Source organism: Panthera tigris, chromosome C1, assembly GCF_018350195.1.
Source record: "Panthera tigris isolate Pti1 chromosome C1, P.tigris_Pti1_mat1.1, whole genome shotgun sequence".
Lineage (NCBI taxonomy): Eukaryota > Metazoa > Chordata > Mammalia > Carnivora > Felidae > Panthera > Panthera tigris.
The window spans coordinates 87683747-87711163 of record NC_056667.1 but is presented as its reverse complement, the minus strand read 5'-3'; the positions used below and the strand labels follow the sequence as shown (position 1 = coordinate 87711163).

The 27417-nt window shown below is 34.8% G+C and overlaps 1 protein-coding gene across 5 annotated transcripts; it reads right to left on the bottom strand.

Moving 5' to 3' along the window:
- Nucleotides 1-27417, bottom strand: RNPC3 (RNA binding region (RNP1, RRM) containing 3). Of its 5 annotated transcripts, XR_006221750.1 has the most exons (18): nucleotides 27127-27417; nucleotides 26801-27009; nucleotides 25090-25137; nucleotides 21014-21132; nucleotides 19681-19764; nucleotides 18913-19024; nucleotides 17533-17601; nucleotides 15723-15865; nucleotides 12182-12304; nucleotides 10999-11150; nucleotides 7453-7614; nucleotides 6080-6174; nucleotides 5933-5991; nucleotides 3666-3798; nucleotides 2680-2751; nucleotides 1612-1655; nucleotides 855-933; nucleotides 1-75 (listed from the first exon to the last, which is right to left on the bottom strand). XR_006221750.1 is itself a non-coding variant. In XM_007093612.3 (15 exons), exons 1-14 carry the CDS (start codon nucleotides 26993-26995, stop codon nucleotides 2692-2694), a joined length of 1554 nt encoding a protein of 517 aa, XP_007093674.2. In that variant the 5' UTR covers nucleotides 26996-27082; the 3' UTR covers nucleotides 1-75; nucleotides 2680-2691. The 5 variants fall into 5 exon arrangements, 2 of the variants coding, with proteins under 2 accessions (XP_007093674.2, XP_042853965.1); XR_006221749.1 differs by lacking the exon at nucleotides 27127-27417 and having other exon boundaries at nucleotides 1597-1655; nucleotides 26801-27082; XR_006221748.1 differs by lacking the exon at nucleotides 27127-27417 and having other exon boundaries at nucleotides 26801-27082.

The following is a 27417-nucleotide window of genomic DNA, read 5'->3' as shown; positions in this document are numbered from 1 at the left end:
AGTTCCATAGTCCAGGTGTCAATTTCTTCTCCTCAAAGTTGGAAAGCAGTTGGAAGACATGGAAGCAAAAGGAACCTAAAACACCATAAGAATTCATTAAAAATAATGATTATAAAACATTTCAATTGTTTTAAAATAACTAAAAGCTAAAACATTTATATTTAGAAAATTAGTGAATCATGTCAGTACTACAAATTTTTGATTGTCAACATAAACAGCTTATATGGAAACGGATTTATAACATTAGAAAATAAAACATTTTAACTGTCTCTATTAAAAAATAGCAATTTCAACATCTGCAAATTTTCATACTTAGAGTGATAATTTATTAACAGAATTTTGAATTATTTTCATAGTACTAGTAATAGCAGGATTTGCAAGAAATGTAGAGGCTCTAATTCTTGATTTTCCTACTTGTAGAAGGTTGGATGGCTACGCATCTAACCATTCTAATCTAAGCAGTATCTAAACTGGTCAGCCCTTGTAACTACTGAAGGAACCTTTTCGAATTAGATTCTTGGTCTCATTCACAAAAATTCTGATTTATTAGTTTTAGGAGAAAGCCCAGGAACCTTTATATGTAAAAATCCTTCCTCAGTGGTTCTCAACCTTGGTCACACATTAGGAGGGTTGAAAAATTCCAGTATCTATGTTGTACGCCAGACCAATTAAATCAAAATGGAGAGAAACCTAAGCAATAGTGTTATTTTTCAGGGTTTTTTTCTTTTTTCTTTATCAGTATTTTTGAAAAGTTTCTCAGGTGATTCCAAAATGTGGCCAGGATTAAAAACCACTGTTTTGGGTAATACCAGTCAACAACTAGTCTGGAAACCATTGTTATTATGTATACCTACCAGTATTGTTTCTTTTCACTTAATGTGCTACCCTGAGTCAACATTATGTCTTCTCCTCTCTGTTCCTCTTTTCTTATTCCTTTTGTTTTGTTTAGAAAAAGAAAGAGGAAAAAAGATACTTCTGCTTGCTATCTATCTCAAAAGACATATCAATATTAAAACCTCAGAGGTGAGGTCTGCTCCTCTTATTTGGAACTGACAAGGAAATCCAGTTATTTTAATTTTCATTATGTGTACTTTTTTAAATGAAAAAAATCCTTTCCCCAAACAAAATTTACAACACATTATATAGAATACCTAAACCAGATACATCACAAAACAGAAGGCATGTTACTGAATTAGGTTTAGGAAATACATAAATATAAGAAACAAGACTAATTTCTGTGTTAAAGCAAATGCATACATTCTCCAAGTAAATACGTTGACCTGATTCACTAACTTTCCCTGGAAAAATTACATAACCTCAAGAATGGCATAGAAAATTCAGCAACAAAGCAAAAAAACCAAAAAAACAAAAACAAAAACAAAAAAACAAAACAACAAAAAAAACAAACAAAAAAACTCCCCAAAAAACAAAACAAAAAAAAACCACATAAATGATTTGTCCAATCAATGTTGATAATTTTAAAAATAACTCATTTGAATAAAATTATAAAAAACTATTGCTTATTCTGAATCCATGAGTGGGAAAGTGACAAAACATTTCTAGGAAGAACAAAAAACACTGCCCCAAAAAGGATACAACAAGAAAGGATACACTTTGTATGACAGTATTACAGCAGTATTTACGCAGGAATGCTTCTAAAGAAGAACAGCAGAATTCAGTTTAATTTTTTTTTCTCAGTTTTCACATTATATTTACAAATAAATTACTTTTTTAAACACACACTGAAAATTGTTTATTTTTAACTGGTCCATTAGGGTATTTGTAAGAATTCTGACTACATCAGGATATATACTTCACAAAATTCAAATTATCATGGCATTTCACAAAAGGAATAAACATTTTGCAAAATTTTCCCTAATTATATTTTTTTCAGCTTAACACCAGTGAAGTTGACGAAGTTATTTCATGTTCCTCCAGTTTATAAAGGCAGGAAGATTTAAAATAAAACAAAATGAATGTATTTCTACTCATTTGATTTCCTAAAATCAAACAATGTAACACAAACTTTGAAGCTTAAAATGGTTAATTCTACCACTTCTAATCATTAAATTTCTTAAGTACGCATTAAAATTACTTATTGGAAAGGCAAAAAATTTCATGCCTCAAAACATATGTAAATAGTTCTGTGACATATATAATTAGTAATGCAAATTCTTAGGCCCATTAAGAGTGACCAATTTGTCTTGGCTTGGTAGACACTTTCCCAGTCTCAGCACAGGAAAACTGGGATGACTGACTACCCAAGACCCCTACTCCAGACCTACTGAGTTAGAAAATGGGTGAGGGTGAGGGGAAGCCTAGCAAACTGTTTTATCAGACCTTCAGAATACCATAATACATATTAAAGTTTAAGAAGCATTGCTTTCCTCTAGCTAGAAAAAGATTTAAGACAAAGACTCATTCCTCTCATAAATTCATTCTCCAAACTAAATTTTTACATACATATGGGCTTTATTCATAAGGTAGTTATAATTTTGAAATTCACTGAGAATTAACTGCACAGTGACACAGAGATAGAGACATGGGTGGATCGATCAATTGATTCACATCCTTTAAAAACCTTAGGAGATACCTGAATTTATCACTATCAGGCTTTTATCTTTCCTTAATTTTATCTCAAGACAGTTTGTTCTTTTATTATGTTATATCCACACTTACCTTTATTAATTTTTAACACTTTCTTTTTCCTTCTTTAGAATCTTGTTTTGGTCTAGCAGATCGAGCAAATTGCTAATATTTAAAAATTAAGGTTTCCTTCACAAACATGACAGTAATCCTCTCTAAATAATTATTAAGAACATTCTAATATAGGGTAGAAGTACAGTTTTTAAATTTTTTTAATGTTTATTTATTTTTGAGAGAGGCAGAGCGTGAGCAGGGGAGGAGCAGAGATAGGAGACACAGAATCCGAAGCAGGCTCCAGGCTCTGAGCTGTCAGCACAGAGCCTGATGTGGGGCTTGAACCCATGAACCTTGAGATCACGATCTGAGCCGAAGTCGGATGTTCAACCGACTGAGCCACCCAGGCGCTCAAGAAGTACAGTTTTTAAAATGTATCTCTTATACTTGTCTTCCTACTCTCAGACATGTCAAATATTTTTTTGAGTGCCTACTTGCTCCCCATGATTTGCAAAAGTAAAAAATTTACCTTTTCTTTATAGTCATTTTTTTTACACCTGGACCTTCACTACATATATCCCTCTGATTTCCATCTTGCAAACTGCATTAACTACTAAAAGCAGAATGTTTAATCAATAATATATTTTGGTAAATTTTCAAATAGAAATATGAATTACAAAATAAAACAGTAAAACTGCAGTGAATCATATCTTTTTTTAATGACTCCTAGTGGATTTGTGAATACTATAGTCTTTTAGGCTTAGCATAAAAATGTACTACTGAGCTATAGAAATGAAATGTTTAAACATGGCTAAATTTTAATAAGCCCATGCTGCTGAGGTTCCTCTATTCTCCAATAAAAATCTAAACAACCACCTGATTCAGCTAAGTATGTTTGTAACTGAGTATCTGGAGCTAGAATGCCAAGTGTTGAGACTTCTTAACAATAACATAAAAATTAGTTGGAAGTATACCCTTCTGCTTAAAAGACACATTGTCTTTGGAACAGACTGTTTAAAGGATACAACCACCATAGGTTTTCCAAAAAGAACATATCCATTAGCTTCCTTTAAGGCTTTTGCTGCTGCTTTTTCATTTGGAAGTCCAATGAAAGCTTGTCCTTTCATGCGACCTTCTTTCATCAAACGTATATCAAACCTAGTAGTCAAGGAAGAAAAAGAGGTTTTGATTTAAAGAATGTCAAACAATTTTGATGAGGGGAATAGAAATGTGTCAAACATCTAAAATTTTTTCTATTTCAGAGTATAAATGACTACAGTGTCTGATTAGAACATTACTCAAGACTTCTTAAAATTATGTTTTGTATTCTGTTCTAAAATTGATTCTACATAATATAAGTTTGATAATGTGCTTATATCTAGCTTTTTAAAGCTATGTTAAATGTATTTAGGTAGTTTATTTTTATTTATTTTTTGGGGTGTACCAAATTACTTTGTTTGAAGGAATGTTACAAATGAAGGAAGTTAAGTAGATGTTTTGGTACAACTTATAGAAAAGGGAAAATGTCACCCCAACATACATGCACTGCCTCAGTGACCAGGGAAGTCACCCATGTGGCGATGGGAAGACAGCCTAAGGCTTAGCTCTCATTATCACTGTTTCCCAACGTGTGCTTGTCAAAGAGATACTCTGCCATGCTGTATTTACATAGTTTAAAAATTATATTGCTAGAAACTATGAAAACAAATTTAAATTTTTATTTTGTAGCTCTATTTTTAAAAAATTTCATACAGCCAACTCAATACTATCTACCCAAGTGACAAAAAACAACTACATAACCAAGAACAGAAAGGCTGAGAGGTACCACAGAAAAGTAACATAGAATTTCAAAGTAGAAACGGACTTTATTATCTAGTCAAAATCATTTTTACAAGTGACGCCTACAGAGAATTAGTGACTTCTTCAAGGTCATACAGGTAAAGTTAGAGTGAAACAGAAATCAGATTTTTTTTATTCTAAGTGTAGTGTTCTATTATTTTATAGCATATTCATTTTTCAACATTTTTTGGAAAACTATATTAGAAAATCGGAAAAACCAAACTGTAATTTACAACTAAAGTACTGCCTACAACTGTGATAGTCCATACAAAGCATTTTAAAAATGCAGTAATTTTTTTTTAATTCACATGACTAGTCCCATGGAAAACAATTAATTGATCATTTTGACGTATACAGCTTTCTCCATATAGAATTATCTTTCCCCTCAAATTCTAAATGCAGCAATACAAAAAAACAGAGGAAATGGATAGACACACACACATATGTATTTATGTACACTAAACATTTCATACATATATTCTTCTGTTTCTTATAATGATTCAAAAGTAGAAACAAGAAAAAGGACCAGTATTTTGCATGCCTAGCAACAGAAACTATTGGTATAGTATAAGAAGAGATATTTGCCACTGACAAGTATAAACAAGCCAGACAGACTTTAAAAGATTAAAACAAGACTAACTAGTTCCAGTTACTCTTTTATCTCCACTCTTTTACCTCTACTCAAGTCTCTCTCTTTGCCTTTTCTACTTTTCCCTACTTCTAATTTATATGGTTGAGGGTCTTAAATACTTGAGTTCACTAATGATGGCATTTTAAAGAATGATATTCTAACTCTAAACATTAGCTCTTAACTCATTCACAAATCACATCCATTTCTTTTGCTCTCACCAAAAGTGGGAGACTTGCTTAATGCAGACTAATTAAAAGAAGGGAAGTTACTACCAATGTTAAGAATCTGAAAATTAGGCCTGACTGCTATATATTCCTGCATGAGTTATTAAAGCAGTAGTTTCCAAAGTGTAGTCTTTGAACCAGCAGCTTTGGCATCATCCATGAGCTTTTTAGAAGTACAAATTCATGGGTCTTACCTCAACCCAGATGGACTGAAGAAACTGTTTTTACCAAGCTCTCCAGGTGATTTTTACTCAGGGTAAAGTTTGAGAACCACAGCTTTACAACTGGGGATAAACACTGGAATTTATGCTACTTGGATAAATAAAGTTTTATTGGAACTCAGCCATAAATAATAGTTTATGTATTGTTTATGCCTGCTTTCATACTACAAAAGTAGAACTGAGTAGCTCCAACAGACGCTTTATGACCTGTAATAAATTAAAAATAGAAAATGTCTGCTACCTGCCCATTTACAAAGAAGTTTGCTGACTACAGCTTTAGATATCTAAAACTTATGCAACAGGGAAAATGCTGGGATAAAAAGGGGTTAATTTGTAACAGATAAAATAAAAAAATTTAAGAATATGCTTCCACTTACATTATCCGTTGTGTTTCTGAAGAAAAGTCAACGTATCTCCCAAAAATAAACTTAAGGTCCTAGAATTTTAATAAGAAAAAGAAAAATAAGAAGGTTCAGGGGAAAAAAAAGGTAAAATAAAAAGCCAATTTATAAATTTCAACTTACCTTTTCTTGAACATGTTTAGCTAAATTCTTTACGTAAATTCTACAGTTTGGTTCACCAGGTTCATAACTTCTGAAAACTGAAAGTGTTTCCATTTCTTATTTAAAAGGAAAACAAAACAATATAAAATTAGTATTCATTAATTTTTTTCAAAGAAAAACCATAATAACAAATACAAATGTTAAATAGATGAAAAAAGCATATGAAATTGTCAAAACTATAGCCATTAATAGCAGTATTATTAACAAAAATACCCACTAAAAATGTGAGTTGATAATATGAAAATAAATTTAAGAACTTCAGGCATCTAGGGGCACTGGGTGGCTCAGTCAGTTAAGCATCTGACTTTGGCTCAGGTCATGATCTCACAGTTTGTGAGTTCGAGCCCCACGTGGGGCTCTGTGCTGACAGCTTTGAGCCTGGAGCCTGCTTCAGATTCTGGGTCTTCCTCTCTGCCCCTCCCCCCACTTATGCTCTATGTCTCTCTGTCTCTCAAAAATAAATCAACATTAAAAAAAAAAAAAAAAAAAAAAGAACTTCAGGCATCTAGAATAACCAAAACTTATCCAATAAAATATTATTGAGGCTCCTTTATGATGTTACTTTATTAAAAAGACTGAAGCAATTTAATGTTATCAACCATTTGTGTCACTGTTTTGCTTAAAGTCAATTTCCCAAACCACCAGGCACAAACACAGTCAAATGTAAGTATTAATTTAGTCAAACCTGATAATCAAGTATTTCATACACACTGTGGCTTCTGAATCCCTATACAGTTACTCCTATTAAGTGTCAATTATCAGTTCCTAACAACTGACATTCTATGCAAAAATGCTAGTTGGAGGGTTATTTCCCATTATTATGGAAAAAATTATAACATGCTACACGTCAATTAAAACCCCTAATTTCCTAAAATGTAGTAAAACAGGAAAAATTCTTTAGAAATAAAAAACTATCATGTTAGGAAATAAAATCCATAAACACAGACTTTAATCACTACAAAATTGAAACTTTTTTTTTAAAACAAACAACTGCTTTGCATGCATCTTAGACACAATATTGTGATGATATATCTACTGTATTTGGAATATAGAACTACAAATTATGGGCCACTTGATTTTTTTAAATGTCATATGAAAGTTTTAGGAATGAAAACAAAAATTTTTTCCAATTATATATAGACTGAAAACACTGTATTGAGAGACACTTTCCTCCCTACCGAATATGGGTATTAAAAATCAAAAAAAGTGATTAAAAACATTAACTGGAAAGATGTTTTGAAGGATATGCCTTAAATATGGTAAAGAACATGAAAAGTTTTGTTTCTGAAGCATCAAAGAAATGGAATGAGCACTGGTTTATTTCACAAAATTACCTTCTCTAGAAATTCTGCCTTTTTCCAACTCCCTTCTAGAAATACACTCTGATGGCATTTCATCACAGTCTTCTTTAATCTCCTCTGTGATGTTCAAATTAGGTTTGGGGAAGATTTTTCCAAATCCTACATTGGGTGCATCACCCTCAGTAGCAGGTAAATCTAAAAGTTAACGTTAACAACAGCAATTAAAAATTCCCTCCCTTCAAACAGGTTTTGTTTTCCATTTTAAGGTATCTTCTGGCACTAAAACTCTATAGTGTTTTTCTCAACGCTTTAGAACTTTTCTGTAGGCAAACTTTTTCTGTAAATGTTCAAATAGCAAATATTTTAGGCTTTGCAGACCATATGGTTTTTATCATGGCTATTAAACTCTGTCACTGTAACATGAAACAGACACAGACAAAAGCTAAACAGTCAAATGGTTGCTTTGTGTTGTTACCTGTAAGGGCCTGCAAAGTGGAAAGAAACCGAATTTATTTTCAAGGAATTTAGTTTGAGGTGCCAGAGGGGATAGCTGATTAAATGTGGTGAGCAAGATAAGCAGAAACGTGTGTTGGAGGGGAGGGGGTGTCAACAGTATTTTGTTTAACCTACCCACTCTGAACTATGAATAATTACATGAAAGAAATCTGCAATTCATTAAATAAATTACATAACTATCAAAGGCATTCTGTAATGGCATGTGGTCATTCAAGATTATACAATGCATTTGATGACTTCATAATGCTACATCAGAATATTAGAAAACAACCATCAAAGATTATTAAAAGATTAAGATCAGAACATCTGCTGAAATCATAAGACACTTTCATTCGAAGTTACCAAAAAAACTTCATTAAACCTCTCCCCACTCTCCCACCAAAAAAAAAAGTCAATCCTACTCTTGAATCCTGCAAGAAGTACAGAAAAACAAGTAATCATACTTAAGAGATTACTGACTAGGAAAATTAAAAAACACTGCAATTTTTAAAAATTTTTTGAATGTTTATTTATTTTTGAGAGAGAAAGAACAAACAAGCAGGGAGGGGCAGAGAGAGAGGGAGACACGAAATCTGAAGCAGGCTCCAGGCTCTAAGCTATCAGCACAAAGCCCAATGTGGGGCTTGAACTCACAAACTGCAAGGTCATGACCTGAACTGTTGAAGTCTAACACTTAACAAACTGACCTATCCAGGTGCCCCAACATGGCAAATTTTAAATTTTATATAGCAACATTAAAGATTTCATTTACAAAACATGAATTTTACCTTCAGCAAAAATTAAACTGGTATGGGAAGGATAGGGTTAGGGTTAAACGTTCACTAGAAAAATTCTAGTCATACTACCAAAAAACTAAAAAGCTATGTAAATAGTGCAAAGAATATGCCATATTTAGAATTATAAAAGTTTGTACGTAATGTTGAAAAATTGTTGTACAAACAGATCTCCTGTGGCCTGAAAGCATCAATAAGAAAAAAAAACTTTAAGACTGCTTCTACTAGTACTTCAACATTACTACTTGCACTGATGTAGAATGGGAAGACTATTACCCTCTCATACAGGTCTAAACCTTTGAGAAAATTAAACTTAAAAACTAAAAATATTGCATGTAAGGGTGACTAACATGAAACAAGAAAGAAAAATATACAAAAAGAAAAATATAGGGGTGTCTGGGTGGCTCAGTTAAGCATTGGGCTCTTGATCTTGGTTCAGATCATGATCTCAGTTTGTGGGTTTGAGTCTTGAATCGGGCTCTACGCTGATGGCATAAGAACCTGCTTGGGATTCTCTTTCTCCCTCTCTCTGTGTCCCTCCCCTGGTTGGGCTCACTCTCTCTCTCTCTCTCTCTAAATAAACAAACATATACACACACACACACACACACACACACACACACATACATATATAAGCAAAAAAGGAGCTATCTGTGCTCTACCTACTGTTCATTTATTAAACAACAATAGCTAATATTTAGACATTTAGACCAGGCCAAGCAGTTTACTTGGATCATCTTGGTTGTTTCTCACAATATTTATTATCTCCTCTTCTGTGATGGGCACTGTGCTCTGGGGCCAGGGTACTGTACATGCTGCCTCTCTGGTGGAGATTATGGTCAGATGGCTGACACAAGCCCAACCCTAATGCCAGCAGGGCCAGGACAAGAGTACAGATGGAGGCATCATACCATTCTCTTAAAAAAAAAAAAAGAAGAAGAAAAAAAAGGTAATGCCTTCTCACTAACCATGAGAAAGGACTTAAAAGCAGTTTTTCCACTCACTTTCTAACAGTTATTGGAACTCTGATCATATATTCACATAAGTGCTCAAAAACACACGTGCAAAAATTTATGTTCCAGTGGTTTCTCAAATAGTAAACAGAAACAACCTCAACTTCTACCAACAGAGCATGGTTAAATAAAGATTGATGAAGGGCACTTGGGTGGCTCGGTCAATTGAGCATCCAACTTTGGCTCAGGTCATGATCTCACAGTTCGTGGGCTCAAGCCCTGCATCAGGCTCTGTGCTGACAGCTCAGAGCCTGGAGCCTGCTTCGGATTCTGTGTGTCTCTCTCTCTGCCTCTCCCTCACTCATGCTCTCTCTCTCTCTCCCTGTCTCAAAAATATACAAACATTAAAAAAAAATAAAAATAAAGATTAATGCAACTAGACTATGTAGTATTATGCAACCATAAAACAAAATAAGGTATATATTTTATGTTCTAATACAGTAAGCCACTCCCACTAGATTTTAAACTCCAAGAGGTCAGAGACGATGCCTAACTTGTCTTTTAGTGCCGAGCAAAGTCTGCTATGCTCTACACTTTCAATAAGTCAATAGTAAGTGAATGGCAAATACATAAAACATGATGCCCATTTAAAAAAAAAGGAAACGTGTTTACACATGTGTAGGATAAGGTCTGAAGAATAACTATATTCTACATTATTAACAATGGCTGTCTCTATGGAGTAAGACAGGGCACAGTGGGGTTTGAGGTATTAACTCTTAAAATGTTACTTTATATGTTTATTTTCTATAAGCTCGTATTATTTCCAAAATTAAAAAACAAGATTAAAAAAAAAGGAATGTCATTATAATATCAAATTAATGCCTGAAGTAAGCAGAAAAAGTATCTGTAATGTTAATAATCTTTAAACTTAACACCATCTTAGTAAACAATCTTCCATGTCTTTTGGATAAAAAAAAAAAAAATATTTACATGAAATCTACAACAGACACAATAGTCACATAGCTTGTTTCCTAATCAATAATACAACATCACATCTAACAATGAAAACATAAGTCAACAGAAGAAACTTTTCCATTGTATTTCTAGTGTAAACATCAGCAAAAACCAGACTAAATTTCACCCCATAGTTCATTACTAGCAAAAGACAACAGTGATGGTCTCATCATTAAGGACTAATTTTGATTACAGGAAAAAGTTCAAAATGGATAGTATTTCATGATATTAAGGAAGTCTGCATATTTCAAATATTTAATTCTAACACAAAAAGCAGATTAAGAATTTTTACATAGCATATTAAAGAACTAGAATATGCTTACCATAATTTTGTTCTTCACAATTTTGTTCTTTTTCTAGATCTTTCTTAAATGCAGATGGCATGTCAGTAGATATATGAAATTCAATTTTCTTATTACCTACAGGTTGTGGTTGGTCAAATACATCCGAAGGTAACAACACTGGATGTAAACTGCTGTTTATAAACAGTGACAGCATTACTTTGTAATTGCAAATAAAATCCTGAGTAAAACTTCATTTCATATTTACCATAACAATGATAAAGTGCTCATAATACTATAAGCATTACACAAAGTAACTTCCACTTAATACTTCAATAAATCCTAACAAATTTTCTAATATGAGTATTATTAAATTCCTAGTTAGACAAGGAGATTGACATTAAGGGATATCACTCATTAGATGATAGAGACAGTACTTGGGGACTACTGATTCCAAACTTGAGGATATTTACCAATACACAAAGAAGTTCATTCTATGTTTAATATACACATTTTTATGTACTGTATTCTATATGCTGTACAATAAAGCTGTACTGTCCAACAGAATTTCCACTAGCCAAACATGTGGCTAATGAGCACTTGAAATATTGCTTTCCAAATTAAAATATAAGCATATAAAATACACACAAGAATATAGCAACTTTGTACAAAAAAATGTTGAATGTCAGTAATTGTTTATATTAATTATAAGCTAAAATAATATTTTGGATATTGTGGGATAAATAAAATATACTATCAAAATTAATTTCATCTGCATCTTTTTACTCCTTTAATGTGGCTATTGGAAAACTGAATTTGGTTCACATGACTTATCTTTAGTTATTTGTGCTGCTATAGAGATTAAAAGCATGGGACTGTGGTATCAAGACATACATAGGTAAGAAACATACATCATATTTATACTTAATATGAAACTTTAAAAAAATAAGACTCATTCCTTTCAAATGGAAAAAAGATTTTTAGCAAACTCTCTATGAAGTTACTTACAAGTTCAAGGGAAATTATATTGTAGAATAGCTAAAAAAAAAAAAACAAAACTAAAATTGCAATTAATGATAATTTTATCTAAGATATTAAAATGCATAGAATTCCATGGCAAACAGGCAAGTAAAATATCTGCCATAATTGTTTTTAAATGACATGAGTTAAGCAAGTAGACAAAGTACACAGAAAATGCTTATTTCATAACCCAAAACAAAATTACCTGTGTGCAGTAGATGGTGTTTTCAACATATCCTTTATTTTTTGCTTTTTTCTAACATGGTGCTGCTTTATTGTTTTTGGTCTTTTGGGCTGAAGATTTGCTAGTTCCATTAGTTTGGTCATTCTACATTAGGGAAAGAAAAATAAAAACAAAAAATTCCTCATGTAGGCGCATATAATATAAATTAAGCTAGAAGTATAAATGACATATTCTAGTAAATTAGGATTTATGTAGCATAAGTATAGTCTGTTTTTTTAAATTTTTTTCATGTTTATTTTTAAAAGAGACAGAGTGCAAGTGGGGGAATGGCAGAGAGAGAGCGACACAGAATCCGAAGCAGGCTCCAGGCTCCATGCTGTCAGCACAGAACTCAATGTGGGGCTCAAACTCATGAACCGCCAAGATCATGACCTGAGCTGAAGTCGGACACTCAACAAACTGAGTCACCCAGGGCCCCATTAAGTACAGTTTCTAAGCCGTCAATTAAGATAATAATTTAAAATAAGCTCATATTCTAAATTTCCTTGGTCAACTTTCATCTTACTTTAAAGGAATTGGAAATTTACTTAGTTTCAATTTATCTCTAAAAGATATGTTTTAGTATAAAAATTATTAGTTGTTCAAATAAAATGACTACACCTGATGCCAAACAGTTAAAACAAGATACAGTAATACAACAACTTATGTAACTTTTCTCTTTCCTTGACTGACTTTTCTTCTAATTAAAGATAGCCTAAACTGAAGTATTTTTATTTTAAAGCATTTTGTGTATAATTGTTGCACATGAATCATTACACAAACAAGATAAGTTACTTGAGAACAATGTTTTCAAATACAGTACTATACTCTGAAGTAGTTTATAAATAACTATCAAGGTGTAACAATTGATACATTGTATGTAGTTTATCTTCATTGTGAGTGTGAATAATATTTAGAAAAGATCTTGTCTAGCCTTTTTTGTATCTTCCACAGGATCGGACATGGTGTTTCCACAGAGCACAAGCTCAAAAACCACTAGTCATAGATAGCTCTATATCTATAGTTACATTTGTGAAATTTGGAAGCAAAATAAACATGCACACAAAATTCAAGAAAAGAGAATTAAGTCGTTAACATAAGCTTTAAATCTAAGTGAGGAAAAATGTAAACTTATGCTATGTAAACATAAAGCCTCTTAACAATCATAGTTTACCCAAAATTTTATGAATAAATCTAGTAATACAAAAACATGCCTCTGTTCACAAACTGCTCAAAGTACACTAAGCCTCTACAACAATGCCAGGCATAAGTTAGGTAGGTAATCAACAAATATTTGCTGAATGAACAGTACAGGTTTTTGTTTTTCCTTTTTTTTTTTTTTTTAATTTCCAGAAGATACTAGAAAAGCAGAAACCAGAGACTGTTTCTCATTACTCAAGGTGAATTACTTAGAGAATTCCTCACTATATCCCTAAATGAAAACCTAAATAAAACAACAGAGTTTTCACCAGTTTGCATAATTTTTACAAAGAAAGTAAAATTTACAGAGGTTATGGAATTAACACAAGGCAACACTCTATGCTGTTCTTTATTCAGTAACAAGTTAAAGTTATAGTCTATCAAGAGCTGTCAGCTTTCCTAAAATGTCTCTATTGAAGACACTCTAGTCACCCCATTTATGTAGTTTTGGCTCCACCTACACTTTGATTTTAACTATTTCTCTTGAAAGAATATATATATTGAGCCACTACTTAAGTGAACACTGACTCAATAATAGTGAAATTCTTACTGATTATTTGTAAATATTGCCTAGATTCTCTGCTTGGGTTTTGACTCCTGTCAAGCATTCCTGTATCTGACTTCTGTACACAGTTACCTAAGATTCCCAACCTATGGGGTACCTGGCTGGCTCAGTTGGTGTGCTCCACGTTTGGTGTAGAGATTACTTAAATATAAAAAATCTTAGGGGCACCTGGATGGTTCAGTTGATTGACCATCCAACTCTTGATTTTGGCTCAAGTCATGATCTCATGGTTCCTGAGTTCAAGCCCCGTGTCAGGCTCCACACTCAAGTGTGGAGCATGCCTGGGATTCTCTCCTTCCCTCTCTCTCTCTCTCTGCCCCTCCCACACTTGGTCTTTCTCTCTCAAAACAATTAAACTTTAAAAATAAATAAATAATCTTAAAAATAAATAAAAATCTTAAAAAACAAGAAAAAAAAAAAAAAAAAGATTCCCATCATGTGCACATACTAGTCTGCTGGAGGAGGGATTGGCCAATTAACAGCCTTAGGACCAAATTCAGCCAGCTACCTGTTTTTGTAAACAGAAAGTTGTGCTGGAACACAACAAAATCTGCTCATTTAGGTTTGTCTATGGCTACTTTCCTACTATAACAGAACTCTCTAGCCCTATACAGAAAATGTTTAGCAATTCCTATTCTAGGCTATGCTATGGATTGTACACCTGGACATTGTTAACAACTTACTGCTTTTCACCAGAATCTTTAAATAAAATATATGTAGGCTGTCAAGAACAACCAATAAATTCATCTGCATTAGTAACTATGAATGGCTTTGCATAAATCCCTCAGAAATGCTCTGGAAATACTCAGAGGTGAATAAAATTCATGGAATAAGCTGAAAAAATATGAATACAATCTATTCTTATTCTTGTTATTCGAGAGAGTTATGTTTTATAAAGTGTCCCCTCTGCCAAAAACAGTCTCCACAAAGAATTAGTGAATAATGAATGAATCAATGCCCCTAGGGGAAAGTCAGGATTAGTTTCCTGCAAGCCTATTCTCTAACATTTCACCAACTGATCTATAAACACCTTGTTTTATGTGTTTCTGGTTTAAGGGCACCTTATTTTAAATATGGTTGACTCATTAACACTGAACTCACAGTCAACAGCACTACAGCTCCAACCTGAACAAGGTTTATCTAATGTGTTTTTTCCATCAGGCACATCACAGCCTCCTTGATCTTGTAAACATTAGACAGAACTACAACACTATGGTTGGAGACCGCTTTAAACAGCAAAATCACCAACAAACAGCATAAAAATGTGAAAAGATTAGTATTAAATAGACCATGAAAAGGATACCTGTTAACAGTATGGGAGCAGAATGTCACCCTGTTATACCTCATCTGGGAATACACATGTCAAGCAACTCAAATTTTTCATCATTGCACCATGCCCACATTGCCAAAAGACCATAAAAGCCCTATCTATAAGTAATGATTTGGGGGTTACAAATAAATTTTAGCAGGTAGGCACATTCACAAATAAGCAATCCACAAATAATGAGGATCAATTGTACTTTATAGTATCATAATCGTCAATCTAAAAAATCACTCATAATCCAAAAATTTTTCCTTAGGTCTTAATATATAGTCCCAGGTCTTAATCTGTACCTAATATGCATGGTCAAGAGTTGGAGGGTTGGGGACAAATTCTAATCACCCCAAATTACGAACAATTATAGGCAAAATTTAATAAGAGCAAGTGAATCATTCTGTTTCTTCAAATCTAAACAAATCTTATTTGATATTACAAACCTCTGTCGGTCTTCATCATCACTACTTTCATATTCTGATTCTTTACTTGATAATTCCTCCTCCTCATCTGGCAAAGGAGGTTCCTCTGGTGGCTGAGGAGATGCAGGTGGAAGAGGTGCATGTAATGGCATATAGTCTTCATACTAATTAAAAGAAAAAACAAAAAGACTACAGCAATCTATGATATTTATAGAACAGAAAAACCATTTCCATCCAGACACATTATTCTCAGATCTCTTTCCCTCACGATATTCTTTTACACATGCAACACTGAGTAACACCTGCTACAGAAGATGGCTAATTGATCACAAAACTTGTTTTTTCCTCCTTCACACCTAGCTGGACTAAATTTCCAAACCTCCTACAGTTAGATTTCACCATACAATAGTTTTAACCAACAAAATGCTAGCATTAAAAAAAAAAAAAAAAAAAAAAAATCCACCCATAATCCTCTCTTCCTTCTTGATCTGCAAGATGTATGGTAATACCCTCATTGATATGGGAATGCACGTAATGAAGTTATGTCTTTTGAATGACTCAGTAGAGTACAACACCATTCTGTCCATTTTGGGATGGACTTAACATGCATAAGAAATAAATTATACTGTGTTAAGTGACTAAGATTTGAGTTTTATGTTAACAGTGGTTAGCCTAATCTTTGTTTATTTTTTATTTTGAGAGAGAGAAAGAGTGTGCATGTGAGCTTGTGGGGCTGAGAGGCAGAGGGAGAGAGAGAATCCCAAGCAGACTCCATGCTCTCAGCAAAGAGCCTGATACAGGGCTCAATCCCACAAACAACGAGATCATGACCTGAGCCAAAATCAAGAGTTGGACACCTAACCAACTGAGCTGAGCCCCCATGCACCCAACAGTTAGCCTAATCTTAACTAATAATCCTGTAATGTGCCAGGCATTGAGATGTTGGGATTACAAAATATTATCAAGGTTAATAGTATAGACATTAGAAAAGTAGCCAATATGCAATACATAGTAGAAAAGCAAATGTTCTACTTAAATGTTAGGATTCAAAATAATTTCTCAGTGCTACTGTCTAAACAAATACTAAGAGTACTACACCAAAATAGAAACTAGAATTATTCAACAGCAGACACAGATGATCTAAATTACTGATAGGTTTGCACAGTAAATTCTAATAAAAATTATTAGCAACATTTCTTGTCTTTTGCAAATGAAGTTCTATATGCAGTAAAACCAGAAACAATGGAAATTTTCATAATTGTTGAATGTAATTATTTTATAAAATGGCAGAATGTTCTGGATCAGAGGACTGAACAACAACACTGGCAGCAGACGATGGCCTCTAGGGAGCCAATGGCTGGCTCAGTAGGTAGAGCATGCCACTCTTTTTGTTTTTTTGTTAGTAGGCTTCACTCCTAGCATGGGGCCCAACACAGGGCTTACACTCATGGCCTTAGAGATCAAGACCTGAGCTGAGATGAAGAGTTAGACACTTAACTAAGACACCCAAGCACCCCAAGCATGCGACTAGATCTCAAGGGCATGAGTCCAAGCCCCACGATGTAGAGCTTACTTAATTTAAAAAAATGTTTAAAAAAAAAAAAAGATATCACAGAAATGATGGCCTCTATTACCAAATGCATCTCTTTCATGTTCTGGCTTTTTTCCACTTTTAATTATTCATTTGACTAATGTTCTATTAACTTTGTATTTGTCCCTTATTTTCAATGCACATTAGAGGTTACTGGAACAATATTTGTGAACTTGATCCTAAATAATCCCACCTCAGAAGAGATGTTGTAAATCTTTAAAATTCTAAGAGATTTCTTACCATGGGAGGTCGCGCGGTAATTGGTCCAAAAGGTGTGGGCAAATTCATTTTATTCATAAGATGAAGAACCTTAAAGCAGAAACACATTTAAAATCATATAATAAAATGACAATTGAACTCACAACTTTTTTTTTTTTTACATTTATTTATTTTTGATAGAGAGAAACAGAGCACAAGTGGGGGAGAGGCAGAGAGAGAAGGAGACACAGAATCCAAAGCAGGCTCCAGGCTCTGAGCTGTCAGCACAGAGCCCAACGCGGGGCTCGAACCCACAAACCGTGAGATCATGACCTGAGCCGAAGTTGGATGCTTAACCAACTGGGCCACCTAGGCACCCGATTCAACTCACATCTTATATTTTATGTAATTTAAAACTTTGCAATAACACTCCTGATTTAGTGCAAAGGCTGGCCACCTCTTGCCTTATCCCAGAACAGGGATAATACCAGGTGCTGGTATATCTCAGAAGATTAGCCTTCCTGAAATGTTTGTCAATTCTACAAATACTATTATTCTCATTATTAAAAATGTCATGTTCTTGCAATGTGAATGCTATCAAAATGTTATGTCTTTCCCCTTAATTATTGTAGAATTATGAAACAGAAGGTACAATAAAGAAAATAAATATCATCTACATTTTGTACCTCAAAGTATCTTACTACTATCAATACTTTCAAGCATTTGCTTAAGGGTCTACTATGCCTTTTTCTTTAAGAAAGAATATCTACATTAAAGGTGTATGCTTAAGTAACAAAAATCACCAGAAATTATATTTCCCAAATTACATTGTGTTTATTAGTATTATTAATAGTAAGCATATTACTATGTTTATACCACAGTTTAGAAAAACTTCTACTTGAATCCAGTAACACTTCATTACCTTTTGCAACGGACTGAACCTCCACCCATATACATATACTGAATCCTAACACTCAGTGTGATGGATGGTCTTAGAAGGTAGGGCCTTTGGGAAGTAATTAGGTCATAAGGGTAGACTCCCATGAATGGGATTAGTATCCCTTATAAAACGGACCCGAGAGAGCTCTCTCACCTTTTTTCGGCAAGGTGAGGATCCAAAGAGAAAACAGCCATCTGCATCCCAGGAAAGGGCCCTTACCAGAACTTAACCTTGCGGGCACCCTAATCTCAGAGTTCCAATCCCCAGCACTGTGAGAAATAATTTTCTGTTTATAAGCCAGTGAGTCTACAGTACTTGGTTATAGCAACCCAAACTAAGACACCCTTAATTACTATAATACATTGCATGTTGGAATTAGTCTGATTAATACTATTATGAAAAGTATAAAAATTAGCATGGAGAATAATTATCAAGTCATTTAAGCATTTACTTTGAGGAAAGTTACGTTTCATTCTACTTACCTGTACATAGAACTTAGGCACACTTGCCAAAGCATTTACTATGTTTGCTAGGATTGTGCTTGAAGGTGGTGGGTACATATACTTGAGACATGAATTCAGGGGAAAAGTCAGCCTAAAAAAAATATTTAAAATGTTTATCATGTTTTAGCAAATTTCATATCAATAACTCACTTTTAGGTAACATACAAAATTGCTCACATAATTCAGTACTTTTAGATTTACCTTGTTCCTAATAATCCCAAACAAGTACATTTAAAAAGAAACTTGCTTTCTGACTGCACTAAAAAAAGGTATTTCTTACCAGAGCTTATCTTATAGCTCTGAACATTTTTTTTTATGTTCATTTATTTTTAAGAGAGAGAGAAAGAGTGTGAGAAGGGGATGGGCAGAGAGAGAGGGAGACACAGAATCTGAAGCAGGCTCCAGGCTCTGAGCTATCAGCACAGAGCCTGACGCGGGGCTCTAACTCATGAGCTGTGAGATCATGACCTAAGCCAAAGTTGGATGCTTAACTGAGCCACCCAGGTGCCCTTATAGCTCTTAACATTTTAATGGTCCCAAATTCAGTGACAAACTCTAACTGCTGAAAATGTTCAATCAACATGTTAAAAATATACATGACATATAATAAAATATCCTGTAGAACATCTTATTTGCAATACAGGCGCGCGCGCGCGCGCGCACACACACACACACACACACACACACACACACACACACTCTGAATGACAAAACTGAAAAAACAAGACACTAACAAAAAATACTAACCCATGGTTTGGTGCAATCCCATTTTCTATGGTTAAACAACCAAGTTCTTTCTTTTCTTTATCATCTTCCACAGGATCATCAGATCTAAAAAATACAGAATCAAAGTTGATCTTATGTTTAGAAATAGAGTAAAAAAACTACATACAGAAAAGACATATTACCTTTTCAAACATGGTACTGTATTACGAAAATAGTTCCATAATAAATAAAACTTCCAACCATTTCTCAAACAAATAGCAAAAGAAAGGTAAATAGTAATCAACATTAGTAAACGTCCTTCTCTATCCTAGACATTATACAAGGCACACATTTTCATTTAGTCTTTTTACTCTTCAATGAAACCCTATGAAGATATGACACCTATGACATATCCTATGACAAATCTCATTGACAAAACATACAAAAAAACAGCAACAAAAAGCAAAAAAAAATACCCCTGGAGTTCACACGGTATACAATAGTGGTACTCAAATTTCTTAACATGTATCAATATCACTTAAAGAGTTTGTTACAATTCAGACTGCTGGGCTTTATCTTCCCCTTCCTACCCTTCCCCCCACCAAATTTCAAATTCAGTAGGACTAGGGTAAGGCCCAAGAATCTGTATTTCTTTTTTCATTAATGTTTATTTATTTTGAGAGAGAGAGAGAGAGAGAGAGAGAGAGAGAAAGAGCGAGAGTGAGCAGAGGAGTGGCAGAGAGAGGGAGACAGAGAATCCCAACCAGGCTCTGTGTTGACAGATAATAAACACAGGGCTCAATCTCAGGAATAGTGAGATCATGACCTGAGCTGAAATCAAGAGCTGGATGGATGCTTAACTGAGCCACCAGGCACCCCAAGAATCTGAGGTGCAGATGATGCAGCTGGTCCAGGGAGTACTCTGAGAACCACTAGTGCAAAGCAAATTTATAAGTTTTATAACTACAAAGAGTTACAGATGGGAACTAAATACAAGTCTTTGATTTCAAAGGCCATGCCTTTTCATGACACCCTGCTATCTGTAATACAAGGACTTATACTAGTTTTATTCCTCCACTTAAAATTGAAGTCTAGTTATATTCCTCCACTTAAAATTGATTACTTTTCCTCCACTTAAAATTGATTACTTTTCACCCTACCCTCTTCTCACTTCACACTGATTAAATTCTTAATATTAAATCAACACTGAAGATTCCTAATGCACAATTAAGAACAAACATAAATATAATATACTAGATTCAAGAGATGTATCATTTATTATCTGAAATCATTTACTTGCTAGTCTGAAGACAACCCAATAGAAACACAATTGATTAAAAACACTTTAAAATTTTAGGAAAACCTATCTACATACCTTTTCTTTTTTTCAGGGTCTGAAGAGGGACATGGGGAATGAACTCGATCTTGTTCTTTTGCAAATTCAACAACTAAAGTATGACCCAAAAGTTTCAGCTGATGTAGTCTTGTCAATGCCTTCAGTTGGAAAAGCAAGAGTAAAATATTTTATAATTCCACCAAAAATTATTTGTTAGAGAACATCTATATAATAACTTACACATGTTCTTTGTTAATGCTGTTAATATTTCCTTGGCTATTTCTTACCCATTTCTAATGTCAGGCTGGTTAGCCTTTGTCGTTTATTAAGGGACTGCTTCCTATCACTTACCAAAACTACAATCTGCTGAAATCCAAATCTGCCTATACCTAGGCAACTGAAAAGGTTAGAAAAACAAACACAATCAGCCTGGACTCACTTTAAATTCATGACCACAACCACAAATCTGGAGTGGAACTTAATGATGCCATACATATCTCATTTTTAGTTCATTTTTTCTACTAATTTCTAAGACTATTTTGTACTTTCTCCTGGTTCCTCAACCCTCACAACATTCCCTTCCCATTCTTTACCTTAGGATTTTGCTTCCTACTTTGGGAAAACTGAAACAACTATACGAGAACTTCAGATTCCCACCATAACTCCCATCTACCAGCATATGCATCTACATATTCTACCTTCTGCTATAATGTATTAACTAGTCATGTTTTTAATCTCAATCCAGTTGCTTGACTTGTATACTAAATCCCACCCTCCCATCTACTCAAGAGTCTCTCTTCTGCTCCCTGAAACTGTATGGGAAGTCTTCTTTAATTTTCTGTCCTCTACTAAATCGTCCGTATTAGCACACAAATATGCTTCTATTTCTCCCATCCTAATTTGTTTTTCTTCATCCATTGATCCTACTTTGCTCTTCTCCCCTCCTTTAATTACTGTTGCAGTAAAACTCCTTAAGAATTACCTAAGCCCTTTACCTAAAATTCCTTTGCTCCCATCCAGTCGCCAACTCAGTCCACTGGCACTGCTTAGCAAAGACAACAAATTCTGTACTGCCAAGCCAATGGTCTACTTTCAATCATCATCTTATTGCATTTAACACAGTTGATCACTCCCTCCTTGATACATGTTCTTCACTTGGTGTCAAGACATCACACTTTCTTGCTGTTTGCTTCCTAGCTCACTGGTTTCTACTGCTTAATCTCTTGGCTTGTGCCTTCTCAAATTCTAAATGTTGGCATACACCCCAGAGTTCTATTATGGGCCCTCTTTCCAGCTACTATCTTGGTGATCTAATCAGCATCCTAAATTTAAATTCCATCACTATGCTTATGATTCCCTAATTCATAACCTCAGTGCAAACCTGTCCTGAAGTTCAAGAAAACATATCCAAACTACAGGATGGCTCCCGTTAGGTGTCAAACAAACATCTCAAACTTCTCACACTTCAGAAACTAAGCCACTAATGTTCTCTCCTCATCCCCTCAAATATTTTCTATCTGGGACTTTTCACATTTCAGTTGCTGGTATAACTCCATTCTTCTACTCACTTATGTCAAAAATACTGGAATCATCTGTAAGTCTTCTTCCCACATCAAGAAATTGTTTGCTTCTATCTTCAAAATATATCCAGCATCTAACCACTTCTATCACCTCATTCCAAACAGCTATCATCTCTGAACTAAATTGCCACCATAACCTTTTTACAGATTTCCTTGTTTCTACTCTTCCCTGCTTTACATCTCTTCTCAACACAACACCCAAGGTGATCCTTTTAAAGATATGTTAGATTATGTTACTGCTTTGCTCAAAATATTCCAATTGCTCCCCATTTACTCAGAGTAAAATCTAGGATCCTTAGAATACCTAAATGAGGGTTGCCTGGGTGGTTTAGTTGGTTAGGTGTCCAACTCTTGATTTCAGCTCAGGTCATGATCTCAGGGTTCGTGAGTTTTGTCAGCACAGAGTCTGCTTGGGATTCTGTCTCCCTCTCACTCTGTACCTCCTTGCTTATTCTTGCTCACTCTCTAAATAAACTTTAAAAAAAAAAAAAAAAAGAATACCTACATGATATGGCCTCTATTACTTCTCTAACCTCAAATCCAATTATTTCCCCCTCATTTTGTCTGCTTCAGCCACTTTGGCTTACTTAAACATGACGTTCTCCCATACTACAGCCCTTGTTCCAGCCATTATTCTGACTGGAATGTACTTTCCCCAGGTACTCTCTTAGCTAACGTCCTTCACCTCCTTCAGATCGTTGCTCAAATATGACCCTTATCACCTCAACAGCAACTTAACCATTCCCATCTAGCACTCTTGATCCTATTTCCTTTTTGTTTGTATTCCATAGCATTTATCATTTTCTAAAATATTAAACAATTATGTTTATTATTTATAATCTGCCTCCCCTTTAGAGAATGTGAGCCTCAATGAGAACATAAATCTTTATTATTATTTTCTTCCTCGCAAAATGGATGTCATACATATTCTCTTTAAGGATATATGGTTTTTCATTTTTAATGTTAGCTAATTTCCCCCACCTCTCTCAGCTACTTACTTTGTAGTTCTACTTCCTTTTCAACTTCTTCTTCTCATTCTCCTTTGCTGGTCTGTCTTCCTTGGGCAACCATACCCATTCACCTGATTCAAAAAACTCCATTTTGAGCTTGTCTCAGCTCTAAAGCCATATTTTTAACTGTATTAAAAATATTTCCACAGAAGTAGCTCATTGACTCCTCAAAGTTAACAGATAGCATTTGAATTCATTATCTACCTTTGCAAGTATCTTTTAAATCCTGCCCTTAATGTCTTCCTTGGGCAACCATACCCATTCACCTGATTCAAAAAACTCCATTTTGAGCTTGTCTCAGCTCTAAAGCCATATTTTTAACTGTATTAAAAATATTTCCACAGAAGTAGCTCATTGACTCCTCAAAGTTAACAGATAGCATTTGAATTCATTATCTACCTTTGCAAGTATCTTTTAAATCCTGCCCTTAATGTCAGCTAATGTAATAACCTAATACCTCAGCCCAAAAATCTCAAACCTAATTATGTATAGGAATCACAAGACCTACAAACTCAATCTCTACCAAGTGTATATCTACTTCTTCCTTTGTCTTCTTATTGATTTATTCAGACCTTTTATCTTGCCTTGCCCATTATAACACTTCTCTTGTCTTGGCTTTCCATTTGGTCTTCCTACCTTTAGTTTTTCCCCATCTAATCCATTACATGAACTCTACCAGATATTTTCACAGATCTGACTATATTATTGGCCAGCTCAAAACTATCAGTGCCTTAATATCTACTAAACAAAATTCAGTCCCTCCCTCCCACCCAAATTTAGATCTCAACCTATTTTCCAAGTCCTAGTTCCATTTCAACCCTTAATTCTTGCTCTACTTACAACTTTCCATGTTTGACAGCTTCACTTAGTGTTCACCCAACCTGAAAGGGCCCATCTCCCTTTGTTTTCTTCTCAAAATCCAACTAATCATTTAAAGGTCTACCTCAAAGGTCAACTTCTTTGTGAATGAATCCCTAGGATTTTTAAAATACATGTATTTTCCCTTTAATACTTAAAACATCTTACCTTGCAGTTAAAGAGAGTTATCAATCTTTGCATCCTTTAGAATTTATTTTTAAGTACATATGAAATTACAATTCAATCTTAATTTGCTTTCCAGTTAATCTATGTTTCTTTGTTTGTTTGTTTATTTATTTATTTATTTATTGTGAGAGAGAGAGGGAGACACAAAATCTGAAGCAGACTCCAGGCTCCGAGCTGTCAGCCTGACAGGGCTCGAACCCCCGAACTGCAAGATCATGACCTGAGTCCAATGCTGAACTGACTGAGCTACTCAGGCGCCCCTCCAGTGAATCTATTCTAATTTCCAAATACCTAAACATTGGAGACGATTTGCCAACTGATAAACCAAATGCAGTCTGTGAGGAAAACTCTTGAAATACAGACCCTTTTGCTTTTGAAAACTGTGGTTTAACATCACATTTCATTTTTGAACAAAGATAAGTTAATAGGAAATTGCTGACAACTTTAATAGTAAAAAAATAAATAAATAAAAAAGTCATACCTTTATAGCTGCTTTTTCACTAGGAAAAGTAGCAAAAGCTGTATGTTTCTGAAAAATAATTAAGGTACAAATTATTTGTAACATAATTTCAGTCTTCCATAAGGAAGTCTGATACTTCACCAGTTGACAGTGATTTCAAAAATTAATAGTCATGGAAAAGGATGGAAAATCGAGATTGTTTTAACTGATAATTAATTTCAGTACAGTGGTTCTGAATCTTTTTTGCTTCAGAGTTCCTTGAGATGAAAGCTATGTAGCCTTTTAAATACGAAGGTGTACACACATATACAGTATGTTTTACACATGCTTTTAAATAGTTCAATAGGCCAGAAGTTTAAAAACCCCTACTATACACAGGACAACTCTTAAACTATCTCAATATACAAATATCTGCAATTTATAATATATATGAAGATCTTAAAAACTTTCCTCTATAAGATAAATGCGAAGTTTAAAAAGGTTTACCAACAGAAAATCATTAAGTGCATGTTTCCTTTGTGATTTATCCTTGTAATAAGGGTTCAATGGGAGAAGTCTATTTTTCAATATAAACTGTAAATAGTTTAAAAACCATCAGAAAAAAACATAAGTCAAAAGTAAATGAATCCTTATGCTGTGAAAGAGTTGTTGTCAAGAGTTGCTTATATTATATCACACATTCTAATTTTGTCAGATCTGATCCAACATGACCTAATAAGAGTGTATTTAAACTGAATAACACAGAATACTTGTACTTGCTGGTATACATGACACTTTGATCAAAACTGGTCGTTCTTCTCAGTACTTCTTAACCCTGGCTGCATATTAGAATCACCAGAGGAGACTAAAACCACTGATTTCGCTGCATCATAGACCATCTTGCAGAAACTTAACATCACCGTACTATTTTAATGGAGAGAAACCCATCTAAAACATCTTCAGGCATAAAAGCAAATGAAGTTATTGAGTAAATTCCTGCAGTCTCAAAATATTGTTCCCCAAAGATTCCGTCAGAAATTTTTATTTTATTTTTATTTTATTTTAGAGAGAGAGAGAGAGAGAGCGCGCGAGCAAGCGAGCATGAGCGGGGCAGAGGGGCGAGGGAGAGAGAGAGAATCCTAAGCGGGGTCCAAGCTCTGCGGGTAGCCGGAGAGGAACTCCATCTCACCTCCCACGGAACACGATCTGACCGAAATCAAGAAATGAAGCCTCAACCACTGACCCACCCAGGTGCCCCTTTTTATTTTTTTCACTTTACTTTAGAAAAAGATTTTATGAATAATTTCTTCGTAAAAAGTCTAGTAGAAATTCTATAACTGGCTTACTGAAGTTACTATTGTAGTTTCTCCTCTATTTTAATGAATATCTTCACAGTGGCATATACGTGAACCAACATTTTTGCAAAGTCCTTTGTACTTTGTATTTGAGTACTGAGTCTAAAAGAAATGCTCTCAAATTCAGAGGAGTTTTGAGATTCCCCGGATGGATCAGAAAAGGGAACATAAGCCACTCTTCTGCCTTGCCCTTCTCGGCGGCGCTGTGACTAATGCAGGCTCAAGCCAATTAAAACTTCACATGGTACGCAAGACATCTGGACATTAAAGAGGAAAGACAGACACGCCCTCACTACACAAGCGCATTTTCCCACTCTTTTCTGTCTTCCTTCTGTCAAAGCTTCCCCCTCCCCGAGTCAAGGGCCTTCCCCGGCGGCTTGGGACAGGAGCGCCCTTACCAGTCGTCCCTTATCTGACAGGACGCGCACCGACTGCGCCCCGAAATATTTCAGCAAATCCTCTTTCTCCTCAGCAGTCAGCTCGGCTGGCAGGTGCCTCACAAGAAGGGTTCGGTCGCCCCGTGACGGAGAGAGTGAAGCAGAGCTCTGACATCCTCTTGCCATCGGCGGTAGAGGCTGCTCGGGAGCCGCCATTTCCCTCAGAGAAACTGCAACACGGAAAGCGAAGAGAAGAGGCCGCAGTGAAAATGAGCTAATCAACAGAAGCTGGGGATAAATGAGTATTTTTCCGCCTCGCGCTAAGGATTCTGGAAACAGAGAAATACCGCGATAGACGGTCACTTTCTCGCGAGACTTGCATCCGCGACGGATGTCTCTTCGGAAACCGGTTTCTGAAAATGAAGAACTAGGTTCCAAACGAAGGGAAAGCAAAGTGGTTTTAAATTACAGGTAACTGCTGAAGGTATTAAAAAAAAAAACAAAAAAACCTTTGCCCTAGAGAAGCGTGAGGATTTAAAAATGTATCAAGTAAGGAATGAGGTGTCCCAGTCGCGTGAAGGGGAAAGAACGTAAACCCAGGGAATGAAAGAGCCACCGCCGCGACAGCGCAGGCGGGG